The sequence below is a fragment of the Pelobates fuscus genome, chromosome 1, assembly GCF_036172605.1.
Source record: "Pelobates fuscus isolate aPelFus1 chromosome 1, aPelFus1.pri, whole genome shotgun sequence".
Taxonomy (NCBI): domain Eukaryota; kingdom Metazoa; phylum Chordata; class Amphibia; order Anura; family Pelobatidae; genus Pelobates; species Pelobates fuscus.
In genome coordinates, this window is record NC_086317.1 from 210,059,002 (window position 1) to 210,074,475 (window position 15,474).

A 15,474-nucleotide genomic window follows, 5' to 3' on the forward strand; every position below is an offset into this window, starting at 1 on the left:
CTGATCTGTGGTGCTCCTTGTCCTGTGAGCTATATACTAGGGCGCGTATTTTTGGTGTGCGTGGGTATTGAGCTACGCTAGTCTGGGTCTGCGTGTTCGCTCGATATTGCTGGTCCTATAGCTTTGGATCATGTGCTGTGTAGTCTGGGGTCTGCTGTTTTTGCGCAGTGGTGTCACTTAATAACCGTGTGCTACGGAGGGGGGGGGGGGGGAGGTCTTGGTATCTTGGTGTTAGAGCTACTCCTAAGGCTTTCGGAGCCGGCAACTGTACAACATAGGCATTATTTATAAACAGTATTCAACATTGTTAAAAATTAAGTAAAAAACTATATTTGTAGAACTGTGTAAGGAACATCTTGTGTAATATGATGTCTAGGTATGCTTTGTTATTTTGAACACTCTAGTCTCTACAGAAGAGATAACAAAGGATTTCCTTAACAAGCTGGACTGCCAAGAAGTTTAAGGAAATATTCAGCAAAAAGTTGGGTTTATTTGTAAAGTTTTAAGATGGCTATCATAAGGTTTCCTTTTTAGTTTGAGTATCTGTAATTTTTATGTTTAACTCTGCCGGGTTTTGTATGTATCACTTACCTGATTCCCCTGGATCAGGCTCTCTGAAGTCATGACAATCCTTAAATCTAATGCACAAGAGCTGTGCACACCTTAAGCCTTCCCCATAGGGAAGCATTGAATCAATGCTTTCCTAAGGGTTTTTTCAAGATGTTGGACATCCTCATGCAAAGCGCGAGGACATCCAGCATTGTTTAACAGCGTTCGTGTGGACAAGCCTCTAGAGGCAGTCTTAACTCTGCAATGTAAGTATTGCAGTTTCTCTTCAAGAAAGAAATATATAAAAAGTCTGTAGTTTACTTAAAGTCACTGTGATTTTTGAGTAAAATTTGTTATCTGGTTTTCATTTCCTTATTCATATTACACATCACAGTACCAAGTTTTTTAAAAAAAATTGCTTTTATTTTTATACTAGGAATTTTTAATGAAGACCTGTATAATACAGTAATAGGCGTGCCATGAAACTGATTACAGTTATATAATATCCAGCAGGGGGGTGGGGAGGTGAAGGTTTTTGACATGTAGAACACCACTGGCTTTTTTTCATTTTTATTTTTTTTATACAGAGCCCATGGATATCATAAGTATTCAATTCATTTCAGTTTTGTATGAATGAACGATAGTGGGGTTAGTGCACTTTTACAGTGTTAGGTTAGTAGGAGTACAAATTCTGTAAATTGAGACTGTTGAAGTAATTCCCTATTTCTAAACATGTTTGCTTTCTTTTATCCGTAAATGAGAGGCTCATGTGGTGCAATTTTCATAACATTTTCTGCAGTCTGTTAGTTTCCCAGCCATATTTCAATGTATTCACAGCTCGGTACCATAGGAAAGAATATATAACACATGTCTCTAGTGTTGACACATAATATGTTTGCATGTGTTTTTCTCACATACCAGAAATTTTGTTAAATTACTTTATTTTGTTGTTTGTAGGAGGTCCTTGGAACTTTACTTTCAGTGTAAAATTTTATCCACCTGATCCTGCTCAACTGACAGAAGATATCACCAGGTAAATACATGAGTTCTTCAATTGGTTTTGCCTTGTATAATTCTATATTATGAACAGTAGCTTTGTGCTAGAATACTAGAACTCTTGAAGATTCGTGTTCTATGTTTTGTTTAGTTTTGTGATGGCCTTGGAACCACACCATTTATCTGAACATGGGGTGCTTTGGATTTTAATCGAGAGAACCAATTTTCTGGAGCATTTAACTACCAGTGTAAATATTCAGATTTTCAGAGCACACCCTACTGAGTCTCATTACTTTTCTTATCTATCTAGGTATTACCTGTGCCTGCAGCTACGCCAGGATATCCTTAGTGGGCGTCTGCCATGCTCTTTTGCCACTCTTGCCCTTCTGGGTTCTTACACAGTCCAGTCAGAGGTTGGAGACTATGATGAGGATCTTCATGGCACTGACTATGTCAGTGAGTTTAAACTGAGTCCTAATCAGACTAAGGATCTGGAGGAGAAGGTTATGGAACTTCACAAGTCCTACAGGTAAGTTTGTGTACACGGGGCTGTATACTTAGTGATTTATCTGTATCAGTCAATGTTAATGTTCCTGACCTCCTCTTATATATATTCTGCCCATAGTGATGCCTATTGTATTGAATTTGTGTGCGTCTTCTGGTTGTGTATAGCTTATGTGTGCATGTGCTGCCTGTGTGTAGTATGTTTTGTGCTTGCTTTATGTGTTGAAAGAATAGTTTTCTGCAGGAAATGGGTCCTGGCAATACCTTGTGGTTCAGTGGATGAGTGTGTGTGTGTTCTGCGCCATCAGCTGGTACGAGTAATAGTGATCGCTCCTTCGCAAGTCTGACTCAGAGCGCACTAGGCCAGGATGGATCGATTACTGTGGCCCACATACATGTTCTACTAGCTTACACTGCTTCCTGTTCGGGTTTTGTTAAATACTTCTACTAGAGTCAGCACAGTGTTGTATTTAGTAGGGCACATTTATCTTTAGTTAGGGTAGGTGTTATAGTGTAATGATGTTTTCAGTGTTGTCAGCACTGACATTCAGCATCTCTTCAATGCATCTCTAGGCGAAGATGTTGATTGGTGCAGTGTGATGTTTTGTCGCATATGCACAGTAGCCTCCCAATACTTTCCTATAGAAAAGTATGCGATTGGCTGAGATCATCAAGATTGATGATCTCAACCATGCAGGTGCAGCCATCCGTGGCGAGACCAGCACAGCGAGGGGGAATAGTTGAGTAAAATCACCTTCTTACTGCACAGAGAGCGGGCCGGTCACCTAAACCACCATTTCAGCACTATCACATTATATACAAGCATGTATTCCTGACACTATAGTGTTACTGTAAGTTTCTATTCATGATCTGTTACTAAATATTCAAACCGATACATAGTTGTAATACATGTAACAACTAGGTAACACTTGTTAAGTAATTTATAGTAATGATGATTAAATCTGTGTCTCCTACATTTGGGTGGTTTCTGAGTGTTTTTTTTTTCCCCCTCTCATTTAAGAGGTAGAAAGGAAATGCATGTTTTTATTATGTAGCCATTTTCCCCCCCATATAAAGCATGCGTGTTTGTCAGCCCATTCAGCAGATGCGGAACCCGCTCTCCCTCCAAGATTCCAAGCAAATTTGTTAAGCCCTGTAGCAAAGTGATATTTCACTTATTTCTTTTACATACATGTGCAAAGTTTTCAAAAATATGTTTTTGCTTTGTCATTATGAGGTATTGAATGTAGATTGATTAGAGCAGTGGTTCCCAAACTTTTTTGGTTCAAGGTGCCCTTAATATTTCAGTATTTTTCCAAAACACCCCAAGTCAAAATTTCTAGGTTGTATATCTGTACAGCACTGCGGCATTTACTGATGCTTGTATACATTTATTGTGTTTTAATACAGGGGTGTGTTTGTATGGAATGTTTGTGTTTGATTGCAGGGGTGTGTCTGAATGTAATGTTCACTTTTAAATGTCGATGTACATTTGTGTGAAGGGGTGTGTTTGTATATATATTTTTTTGAGTTTGAATTCAAGGGTATGTTTGTGTGTAATATTTGAGTTAGATTGCAGGAGTATGCTTGTATGTTGTGCTGGTGTTTGACTGATTGAATGTATGCACACACATACACACTACCACATACATACATATTTACACAGATATTCATGCACATTAACAGAGATGCATATATAGACACTGACACATACACACACATAGATACACATGCACCCTGACAAACACAAACATTGATACATGCCCACACCATGACACAGATACACACACTGACATAAAAACACACTCCCTGACACACAGAAGCACACTGACGTGTGTGTGTGTGTGTATATGTATATGTATATATATATATATATATATATATATATATATATATATATATATATATATACACACACGAGATTTATTTATTTATATATATATATATATATATATATATATATATATATATATATATATATATATATATATATATATATATATATATATATAATCTCCAGCCACCCTCCTGTTATCTTACCTTGTGTGTCCAGGAGGGTGGCTTTGAGTCTTTTTGCTTCTGGGGGGAGTGAGGGGTCTGGAGCTCTTCATGCTCCTCTCCCTCCCTCGCCGTCTCTCTGCTTGACGCTGAGAGGAAGTGAAGGCTGTCACTTCCTCCCAGCAGGCCGACATTACAGGGGCCCCGTCATGGTCTTAAAGGATCGCTGCACTCGACCAGGTCCCTGTTGAGCAGTAATGCTTCCCTGGTGCTATAATCATAGCATCGGGGGAACATTCCGCGGCACCCCTGTGTGCTGCGGCACACAGTTTGGGAACCGCTGGGTTAGATTGATGTCGTGGGGGGAAAAACATAGACAATTGTAGCATAAGGCTGCAATATAAAAAGAAGGGGACTGAATACTTTCTGAATACACTGTATATATATATATGTGTGTGTGTGTGTGTGTATGGAGCCTTTGCCAAGCTCTGCTAGTTTGACTCATTAGGGAGCATGGTACTGCTATGCATCCACAGGCGTTACAGATCGCACACTCCCCCAAGTGCTAAATGCAAAAAGAAAGAAAATGCCTGCCCGGAAATACAAGTCCTAGGCATCGAGCGATAGAACTTTAACAACTCTGTATTAAAAAAATATTTATATATATATATATATATATTTTTTGTATTTTCCAGATCAATGACACCAGCTCAGGCAGATCTCGAGTTTTTGGACAGTGCCAAAAAGCTTACCATGTATGGCGTAGACATTCACAATGCTAAGGTAAGTTGTTTTATCATTTGTTTTAATGTATGCTCATATACAGCCCTTAGACTAACTATTGGAAAAATAGCCATGTGATTTGGTCAATGTTCTTGGATTTCCAGAAACTGAGAAGCCAACACTCACTAGCTAGTTTCAAAGAAAACATTTATTATATAGTAACAACAGCAAGAGAATTGTCAGATGTCTGGCCTGGACACAGGAAATGGAAGTAGACAAAGATTTTCATATAAACCGAAGAAGACATAAGATAATCCTTGTTAATGGTTTTGCTTACAGAACATCACGAGCACTCAGTATGTCTGCTCACATTCCAGACCAATATAAAATATGTCACAAACATACTAGAGCCTAGTCAGACATACACACTGTGTAAGAGAGAGAATGGCAATTGGTAATAAAAATAAGTTTTTAAGAAGGTATGTGATGTTTCCCAGAGAGGATCTTTATTACTTCTTACATAAAGGATTCTTAATGAGACATTCAGAGTAATGGTTTATATGATATACCATTCTAAGAATCTGGAATTGATGCATTCATTAAGAGAACAACATAAAATAGCATAGTTGGTGTCCGCTTTAACAAAATAAAAAAATGCTAGGAGCCATTGCTTTCACCATTCATTTTCATAATAACATTTTAGGTATCTTATAGCGGATATAAATATTTTGTCAACTAAAAAAATTCCATAGATTGTATTGTGTTGTTTTGTTTGACTTGATTTGAAATGCAACGTCCTTCTTTAAATTGCAGGACTTGGAGGGGGTTGATATCAAGCTGGGAGTCTGCTCTGGTGGTCTCCTGGTCTTTAAAGACAACCTGAGAATTAATAGATTCCCATGGCCAAAAGTCCTTAAGATCTCCTACAAGAGAAGCAGCTTCTTTATCAAGATACGCCCGGGGGAGGTATGAAGATTTTCGCTAGATATTCACACGTTTTCTCTACATATAGTTGTGGATGTGGGTGCATTTGATTGTCTCTTTTTGTTTTAGCCATCGATTTTTTATTTATTTTCCTCCATGTGTGTCTTTTGCCACTTTGCCTATATATATATTCATTCTACCTCCATCCTTTCCGTTCTGAATCTCCTGTTTTAACTGTGGATGCTTAACCCCTTAAGGACACATGACATGTGTGACATGTCATGATTCCCTTTTATTCCAGAGGTTTGGTCCTTAAGGGGTTAAGGAAAATGTACAATGCATGATGTTTTTTTTTTTTTTTTTTTAAATAAAGATTTCTGGTTAAAGGGACACTATAGTCACCTGAACAACTTCAGCTTAATGAGGTTGTTTAGGTGAGTGCTACAGCTACCCGGAGCCTTTTTCTTGTAAGCACTGTATTTTCTGAGAAAATGCAGTGTTTACATTGGAAGCTTGGAACACCTCTTGTTGCAGTCAATCAGACGGCCACCAGAGGGACTTCCGAGTTCAGAGGCCCTAAAAAGGCCTCTCGTCCGATGCATTCTGGGTGAATGCATCAGACGGGCTATCAGCACACAAAGCACTGTGAACGCGCTTTGTGTGCTGACAGCCTGTCAGCACTGCTGTGGGCGTGGCTTCAGCTGACAGCTGAAGCCCGAACCCACAGGGATGCTGTCTGGCCACAATAGTGGTTGAAGGGGGGGGGGGGGGGGGGGGCGACCTACTCTCCTCCCGGCCCCCACCCCTGAGCGGTGAGTGGGGGCCCTAAAAATAAGGGTGGCACATACTGCCCCCCCGGCCCCCACCCCTGTGCGGCGGGTGGGGGCACTAAAATTATCAATAAGGGGGGACCTATTGTCCCCCCCCGGCCCCCACCCCTGTGCGGCGGGTGGGGGCCCTAAAATTCACAATAGGGGGGGGGGGCCTACTGCCCCCCCCCCCCGGCCCCCACCCCTGAGCGGTGGGTGGGGGCCCTAAAATTCACAATAGGGGGGGGACCTACTGTCCCCCCCCCCGGCCCCCACCCCTGAGCGGCGGGTGGGGGCCCTAAAATTCACAATAAGGGGGGGGGACCTACTGCCCCCCCCCCGGCCCCCACCCCTGAGCGGTGGGTGGGGGCCCTAAATACAAAGGGGGTGGGGACCCTAGTTAACCCTCTCCCCCCCCCCCCCAAAAAAAAAAAACTTATCTCCCTACCTACCCCCCTCACCCTAAAAATAATGAGGGGGGACCCTTTAACTAAAAACCTGTAAAGAAAAAAAAAAATAAGATAAAAACAACTTACCATTCAATGTTTTCTTTCTTCTAAAATCTTCTTTCTTCAGCCCCAAAAAAGGCCAAATAAAAATCCATAATAACCGACGCAATAAAAAAAAAAAAAAACCCGAGCGCCAAAAAAATAATCCATCTTCACCCATGGAGGGCTCCGCGCAGACTGAGCTCCGCAGGGCGGGGTAAAATGACACAGAGCAATGTGATTGGATGGCTTGAAATCCATCCAATCACAGTGCTCTTTGTCATTTTACAAGCGTGGGAAAATTCCAAAGAACTTTCCCACGCTTGTAAAATGACAAAGAGCACTCTGATTGGCTTAAACCCACCAATCAGAGTGTTCTTAGCCTAATTGCAGGGCGGGGCAAGGCTTTATAAGCCTTCCCCTGCCCTGCGGAGCTCAGTCTGCGCGGAGCCCTCCATGGGTGAAGATGGATTATTTTTTTTTGCGCTCGTTTTTTTTTTTTTTTTTTTTAATTGCGTCGGTTATTATGGATTTTTATTTGGCCTTTTTTGGGGCTGAAGAAAGAAGATTTTAGAAGAAAGAAAACATCGAATGGTAAGTTGATTTTATCTCATTTTTTTACAGGTTTTTAGTTAATGGTCCCCCCTCATTATTTTTAAGGTGAGGGGGGTAGGTAGGGAGATATTTTTTTTGGGGGGGGGGGAGGGTTAACTAGGGTCCCCCCCCCTTTTGTATTTAGGGCCCCCACCCACCGCTCAGGGGTGGGGGCCGGGGGGGACAATAGGTCCCCCCCCTTATTGATAATTTTAGGGCCCCCACCCGCCGCTCAGGGGTGGGGGGGGGGGGACAGTAGGTCCCCCCCCTTATTGATCATTTTAGGGCCCCCACCCGCCGCACAGGGGTGGGGGCCGGGGGGGGGGGACAGTAGGTCCCCCCCCTTATTGATCATTTTAGGGCCCCCACCCGCCGCACAGGGGTGGGGGCCGGGGGGGGGGACAGTAGGTCCCCCCCCCTTACTGATCATTTTAGGGCCCCCACCCGCCGCTCAGGGGTGGGGGCCGGGGGGGGGGCAGTAGGTCCCCCCCCTCATTGATAATTTTAGGGCCCCCACCCGCCGCACAGGGGTGGGGGCCGGGGGGGGACAGTAGGTCCCCCCCTTATTGATAATTGTAGGGCCCCCACCCGCCGCTCAGGGGTGGGGGCCGGGGGGGGACAGTAGGTCCCCCCCTCATTGATAATTTTAGGGCCCCCACCCGCCGCACAGGGGTGGGGGCCGGGGGGGGGACAGTAGGTCCCCCCCCCTCATTCATAATTTTAGGGCCCCCACCCGCCGCACAGGGCGGGTGGGGGCCCTAAATTATATTGATGATTATTATTGATAATTTTAGAAAGCGAGCTGAGCTGTCAGTCAGACAGCTCAGCTCGCGAACGCGCATTCCGCGCACATGCGCGGTAAAGCGCTCAGGTTCTTCATAGGGCGGCATTCAATGCCGCTCTATGAAGAACGCGATTGGTGCAGCGCGAAGCCGTCCCATTGGGCCCCGCGATTTCGTCATTTTGACGAAAAAGGGGGCGCGGCCTAGCGGGGAGCTCGGCGCTGGAACGGAGGTAAGTTTTTAATATAAAAACACCGATTTTTTTTTTTTTTTTTTTTAATGAATGAAAGTTCATATAAAAGCAAGAAGGAAGGCTGGGGGACCTGTCTTTCTTGCTTTTATATGGTGACTATAGAGTCCCTTTAAGGCAAATCCTGACCAAAATGGCCAACCAGTTTATTACAGAACTAAGTATTTTTTTTTTTTTATTATTAATAGTCGAAAGATGTATTTTTGTTTTTTTGAAACAATAGCAAAATGTTCAGACATTTTTGTTATCCAGCAGGAGCCATACGAGAGCACAATAGGATTTAAGCTGCCTAGTTACAAGGCTGCTAAGAATCTCTGGAAAGTCTGTGTTGAACATCACACTTTTTTCAGGTATGACCTATTTGAAAATAAGTAAATGTCTTTGTATCCTGTATTGTTTAGAAAACAATATCCTGTTATTGGCATGTATGCAGCATGATAAAGGCTTCAATGGAGATGATCTGGTTTGATGTAGGAGACATTTTAGCTCTACTTTAAGAAGTTAATGTGAAATTACTGGCCTTACTGACTTGGTTGACCAGGGCATTCAAAATTATCAGTACATCAGCCCATAATAGCATGAAGCAAAAATGGATATATTCACAGTGCTTGTAAAGAAGACTATTTAAATATGTTCCTGTCTCATTCTCATTTTCAATTATAGTGCTTATAACCACATCCCTATCTGCTGTGTTAAAGCAGGACGATATGCACCCCCATAGCTGTAATAACTTGTATGGATTCTCTTGCAGCTTTTTACAAGAGTGCTTCTGTTGTAGATGTTGATAATAAACCCTCCTAAAAAAAATAAGTTGCAATCTGTCTCAATAAAAGAAAGATAGACAAAAGAAAAATAAGCTGCTAGTCAAATTAATAGAAGCTGATTTGTTATTTTGCTTATGTGACTGAGCTCCCATACTCGCCAAGTATATGAATAAAACAACCAGGACACACAATTCCCAATGGAACTAACACGCTGTTTTATTTTTAAAGAGACTATTCCCTGTCTGCATTACAAACTTTCAATGACAAACTCAATCTAATACAAATAACCAAATCATATTGGGAACCATACAGGAACTCCTAATAACACAGTAGCATATTTATAAAGGGAGAAAGGAGACCATTACAAACACAAAATATCTCCCCTGCCTGCAGGAATCTTAATATGCAAATCTATCACAATATGCACATTAACGAGCCATGCTATTCAGGTAGTGCATAGAGCTCTTACAAGATCCTTTCAACAGTACAAGCTCCACAGATGGTTGAGAATCAGCAGGACAGGAGAGCACACACAACATTTAACAATAAACAATTACATTGTACACACCCTGTAAGTACATATAATGAGCACAGGATGTGTAAAACATGAGAATAATTTGGAGACCTACAAAGTGTCCATATTCTGCTCCCAGTGATGATGACTAGTATTGTGTTTTTATTGCCAAAAGAGAATTCTTATCTTTGTAGTGATTTATGCTATAAGCAGTAGGTTTTGTTTTTTATTCCTGTTTTCTTAATACATTCAAAAGATGAGGTAATTTCCATTCTAAATAGCAGCATGAGAGATGTATATTGCACTGGCGTAGCTTTCTGCTATTCTGGCCTGATGTCCTGAGCACATTTTGAAACATGTAACTTAGAATAACACTGTTCTCTTCAATATACAGTACTGAACATTTCTAAATGTGTTGCCTGAAGCTGAATAAACTGATCTTGTACTTATAAAAACATAGTTAATGAAAAAAAACATACATATTCAGTGCACGCAAGTAGGGCCACGTATTTTTAAAGGAATATTCTAGGTGCCATCTGAGGAATAGTTTATATTCCTTTTATAGGTTTTACTATCCATGTCTCTCTGTGCACCATGTCTTGTGAGGGAGGCAATTTGAAAATGTAAACCCACACCCTCAAATATGGCACGCTAGGATGCTTATTAAAGTATTTGTGCTATCCTAAGAGGATAACAGCAAGGTTTTGTGGAAGTTGTAGTTTAGCAATCTATAATTTATAGGATCACCACAGTACATACATAATATAAATAATAGGCTATCAATCGCCTGGTGTTGACCAGAGCGATCCTAACCAAAGGGAAATCAATTGACCTTTGGTCTTATCTCCGTTTCCCCCTCATATCAGCTACATAATATATTAAAATAACTGTTCAACTCCGGTTTTAACTGTCCATTTGATATTCTTGTTGTAATTATACTTGTTGTAATAGTTCATTTATAAACATTTTAATTTAACATGTTATTTTAGAAGATGTATATAGCAATAATGTTATAGCTAATTAGAATTAAGGTCTGTGGAAAAGTATTGGAATTTAAAATCCTTGAGGAATATACTTTCCAGGTAACGGTAATCAATACTGTTATAATGTTTTAAAAACATGCATGTAATTTATGGCAATTAAAGCGGTTGTTTTACTCCATTCTCTGCGTGGGAGAGTGCATTTTGTCAGATGTCATAAACATTTGGATTGGTCCTACAGCTTTTCTTTGTATTTTTTTTTTCAGATTGACATCAACTGAGTCCATCCCTAAGCACAGGTTCTTGTCCTTGGGATCCAAATTTCGCTACAGTGGTCGTACACAGGCCCAAACCAGACATGCCAGTGCCCTTATTGACCGGCCTGCTCCCCAGTTTGAGCGCACTGCCAGTAAACGAGCATCCCGAAGTTTGGATGGAGGTAAGTGTGACACTATACGTATATATTTACCACTTCAATCTTTTCACAATTCATGTCAAATATTTTCAATGTTTCGTGTTTTTTTTTTTTTTTCTGAGATGAAAGAATATTGAAGAGGCTGGATCTCCTGGCTGCTAGTATCTTAGTTGCTAGTGAGGACCATAATTATACTATATTTTTGATGAGTTTATGACCTGCTGATTCATTTATTTAACCAAAAATGCTTTTCAGGATAGGAACAATGTATTTTATTTGAACAACCAAATTAAAACATATTATAAATACTTTAAAGACCTAGCATGGTGGATAATGCTGTAGTCTCAGACACACCAAATAGTCTGAGCTTCTAGAGAAGGGACTTTCCATTTTAAAGCTGGATGCTAGAAAGGTATATATTAAAAAAAAAAAAAAAAGGAAAATGTATAAGACCCCCTAAAATAGATAAAGGAATCAGAAAACCTTTTAGTAGATGAAATCTCATGATCATCATTGATGTCATCTCAGAAAGAATAGGGTGTCTAACTCACACAGAGGAAACGCATAAAAGAAGAGAAGACTCTAATATACCAGAGCAAACCCAATTTAATAACAATTTAGCTTAAAAAATAAAATCAATAAATCAGAGAAATAATTTGTAGGGCATGGATTTTCAAATTCTGAGGCAAAATGAGCATTAAAATAAAGTAAAATCGCACTAAGTGTTCTCTCAATAAAAGCAACGTAGCATAGAACCTGTAAATCAAATGAAAGATATAAGCCCAGAAGTGAAAGTCCCACACCGGTGCTCGTCAAACCCTAGTATTTGAGTGGATGGATTAACCCCAGGGACTAGCTCACCAGCTGTAGTTATAGCTCTCCGGTAAGCTCCTGAGTTGGTAGCAAGTAAGCAGTCCAAATTTGAAACCATTAAAAAAACAAGTTTCTACATGTGCATTCAGATAAAAATTGGGACAGAGGATTCCAAGAGGTTGCAAGTAGGTCGACATAGTTCTATTGGACAAAACAAGTCGATGTTCTCACGCTGTAGGCATAACCTTTCTTGCAAAGATTCTGTTTGGAGCTACTTTTATTTGCACTTTGCGGTCAGCAACCTCTTGGAACCCCTGGTCCAATTTTTTTAAAGACCTTTCTTTATGGTTGTTTCATATTTTATATTAGGTCTTCTTACTTGCTACCAACTCAGAAGCTTCCTGGAGCATACCTTGGTGAGCTCATCCACTTTGATACTAGGATATGTGGAGTACTAATATGAAACATTCACTTCTGGACTTTGATTTTATATGCAAGTGTTCTTTTTTACTTTATTGTAATGCTCCTTTTGCCGCAGTAGTTTAATATCTATGACTTATAGTTTATTTCTCTTATTTATTGTTTTTATCTTTTTTTTTTAATCAGTTTAGGTGTTTTTTTAAATGTTTGCTTTGATATCTTAGCACCTCCTCTTTTATTTTATGCTAGAGAGATGTGCTGTTGTATCTAATGTGACCTCATTCCTGTGAATGTGTTAACTTTTGTTTTACATTTAGAGTCTCATGACAATGTCATTCTTTATATGTCCATGACCTTTTCAAATCTCATTTTATTGTATGTCCCATATACAAAAGTCACAATCTATATATGCCTGGTGAATTGTGATTTGTTTTTTGTCTTTCTTATTTGACACCTTTACCTTCAGCAAGGTCCTTTTCAACTGGCTGCTGACCTCCAATTTTAAGGATATACCTTGTTTGTACCTGCTGTTTGTCGAATTATGCTAGCACTAGATTACTCAATCTGTGGAAGTCAATGGGCTACCTACATCTTTTTGTAAAGTTAGGACACTGAAACCCTTCAGGAAAAAAACAATCTAATGAATATGAAGTAAAAATGTGTTTAGAGCCCCAGAAATTATATCATTCTTAATCTATTATCAATTTCCTTAGCAAATAGAGTGCATGCCTCAGTTGATTTCAGAACCCTGGAAGATGAGGATAATGAAGTGTTTGAGTTAAAGGAGCCAAGACATGTGTTATCATCAACCCTGTCTGACACAGGTATAAAAACAATGTCTGAATGGTCTTCTGCTGCACTCTCTGCTCCTGTCCTCTTCTGAAACACAGTTTTTTTTTTCTGCTGCTGCTTCTTGGACACATTTAATGGACACTTCATGCTAGAGTAGACCCCCATTTTCTAAAAATCTAGAGAGAAACAATAAAATATATAGATATATATATATATATATATATATATATATATATATATATATATATATATCTCGTTGCTTACTCAGCGTCTGCTATGAATTGTCTGTTCTGTAGCCAGGAAACGTTCGCTCCTCGATACAATTGGTTGGGGTTAGCACTGAGCATATGCGCTTGTGATGGTTATGCACTACTTTCCTATGATAAAATATTGAGGCAGACACAGTAGTAAATAAGCTACTTCGTATGGTAGTAGATGGAAGATGTTTGTTCTTTGTTGGAAAGTAAGCTAAGGTGGAATACAATATGCAGGGTTTATCTGCAGAAGTTGTTCTTTATGTATATTAAACATTTTAAAGGAACACTCTAACTTGAAAACTGAATACATTTTTTAATGTTAATAAATCTATGAAGGGGGCTTTAATCAAAATAAACCAAGGAATTTTCTAACCAAAAATGTAAAATAATATTTATAGTTTGGCATAAATCCAGTGCCAGATCAGGCACTGCATGCGGTGAAATTGTGAGACAGGTGCGGCTTCCATGGAGGCTGTAGTGGAGGTAGTTGTACCTGGTAGATAATTCGTAGATAAATTATTTTCCCAAGCTTACTTAAAACAGCAGGTGTAATGCCATGTTGTATAGATTCTTTGTCTGAATGAAAGCTTAATTTGCAAATATCAATATAACACTTTTATACAGGTCATGTTTGCTTGCATTTTGGTTATAGGTTCCTTTTTTTTTTTTAAATTTTTATTTTATTTAATATATCTATTCTTTATTTATATTTTCCAAAAATGTATAAATACAATAGACACAAGTACATATAAAACATAAATTCTAAGCTTTGTCCATATTTGAATATTATATTCGATTAAAGATTTCAAAGAATAAAATACATACCAAGTATATGATAAGACCTTTCCAGATATTCTGATTTTATATTTAAAAACATGATTTAAGGGAAACAATGCTCTAGTTTCTATTCTATTCTATTATTTTTCTTTTTCCCTCTTTCTTCCCTTCCTTCCTTCCTTCGGTTTAACCATCCAAGATTTTTAGTTTAATATAATCCTAGAACCTAAAGCAGGGGTAGGCAACCTTCAGCACTCCAGGTGTTGTGGACTACATGCCCCATAATACTCTTACACCCTTAATGCTGGAAAAGCATCATGAGAGGTGTAGTCCAAAAAATCTGGAGTGCCGAAGGTTGCCTGTGCCTGACCTGAGTATAACCGTCTTCCTGGCCTTAAAATACTATTACATCTGTATTAACTTGTGTCAAGTTTCAAGGCAGAATATTCTTACTTGGCTTCCCATTAAATGACTTAATTATCAATAGGTCTCATTCTATCTTGAGATACTAGCTACTTAACATTACAAAAAAAAAAAAACCACTAAAAACATACATCACATCACTACACCAATTTAATCCTTTATCATATTGGCTAATATTAATACAGTGTACTATCTAGTGTTTCCTTTTATACATTTCTTTTCATCATTCTTCCCTAAATCCTATAGTAGGTATAGCAGAACATAACATAAATCCTCATAAATTTTCTTCTTATGTTGTACGTCGATCAACTCATTTGCCTCTAAGATGTTAACCAAGTTTTACAACCATTTTAACATCTTTCTTCTCCTTTTCCTTTTAATTTTTTTCCCTTTTTCTCACTTTTTTTTTCTTAAATTCCTTACTTTTTTTTTTTTTTTTTATAGTCTTTTCTATCCATTCCTTCCATCTTGTAACCTTGCTTAAATTGAAATATTCATTTATCCCTCGTTCCATTTGAGACATTGGTAGCTGGATATATTTGAGATAATTTTAAGGGATTATAACACCACCTGTTAGCCAATTTGTATTGTATCTCTTTTAAATTTAGACAATGTATGGCTTTTTAAGCAAATTTATTGGGACACGCCTCATTGTTGAATTGAGGTGTTTCTATCAGACCCATTGTCACAGGTGTATAGAAT

At 39.2% G+C, this 15,474-nt stretch overlaps 1 protein-coding gene across 20 annotated transcripts in view; it reads left to right on the forward strand.

Moving 5' to 3' along the window:
• The window catches only part of EPB41 (erythrocyte membrane protein band 4.1), a 403,184-nt gene that overhangs the window by 64,228 nt on the left and 323,482 nt on the right, over positions 1-15,474 (forward strand). For 13 of the 20 annotated variants that reach the window (XM_063454186.1, XM_063454293.1, XM_063454319.1 and 10 more), the window contains exons 6-12: positions 1,507-1,582; positions 1,856-2,074; positions 4,743-4,830; positions 5,584-5,736; positions 8,870-8,967; positions 11,142-11,314; positions 13,237-13,347. In XM_063454186.1, coding sequence (XP_063310256.1) covers positions 1,507-1,582; positions 1,856-2,074; positions 4,743-4,830; positions 5,584-5,736; positions 8,870-8,967; positions 11,142-11,314; positions 13,237-13,347 — 918 coding nt within the window. The remainder of the gene's footprint in view (positions 1-1,506; positions 1,583-1,855; positions 2,075-4,742; positions 4,831-5,583; positions 5,737-8,869; positions 8,968-11,141; positions 11,315-13,236; positions 13,348-15,474) is intronic. The other 7 variants (XM_063454274.1, XM_063454284.1, XM_063454301.1 and 4 more) reach the window with 2 other exon arrangements.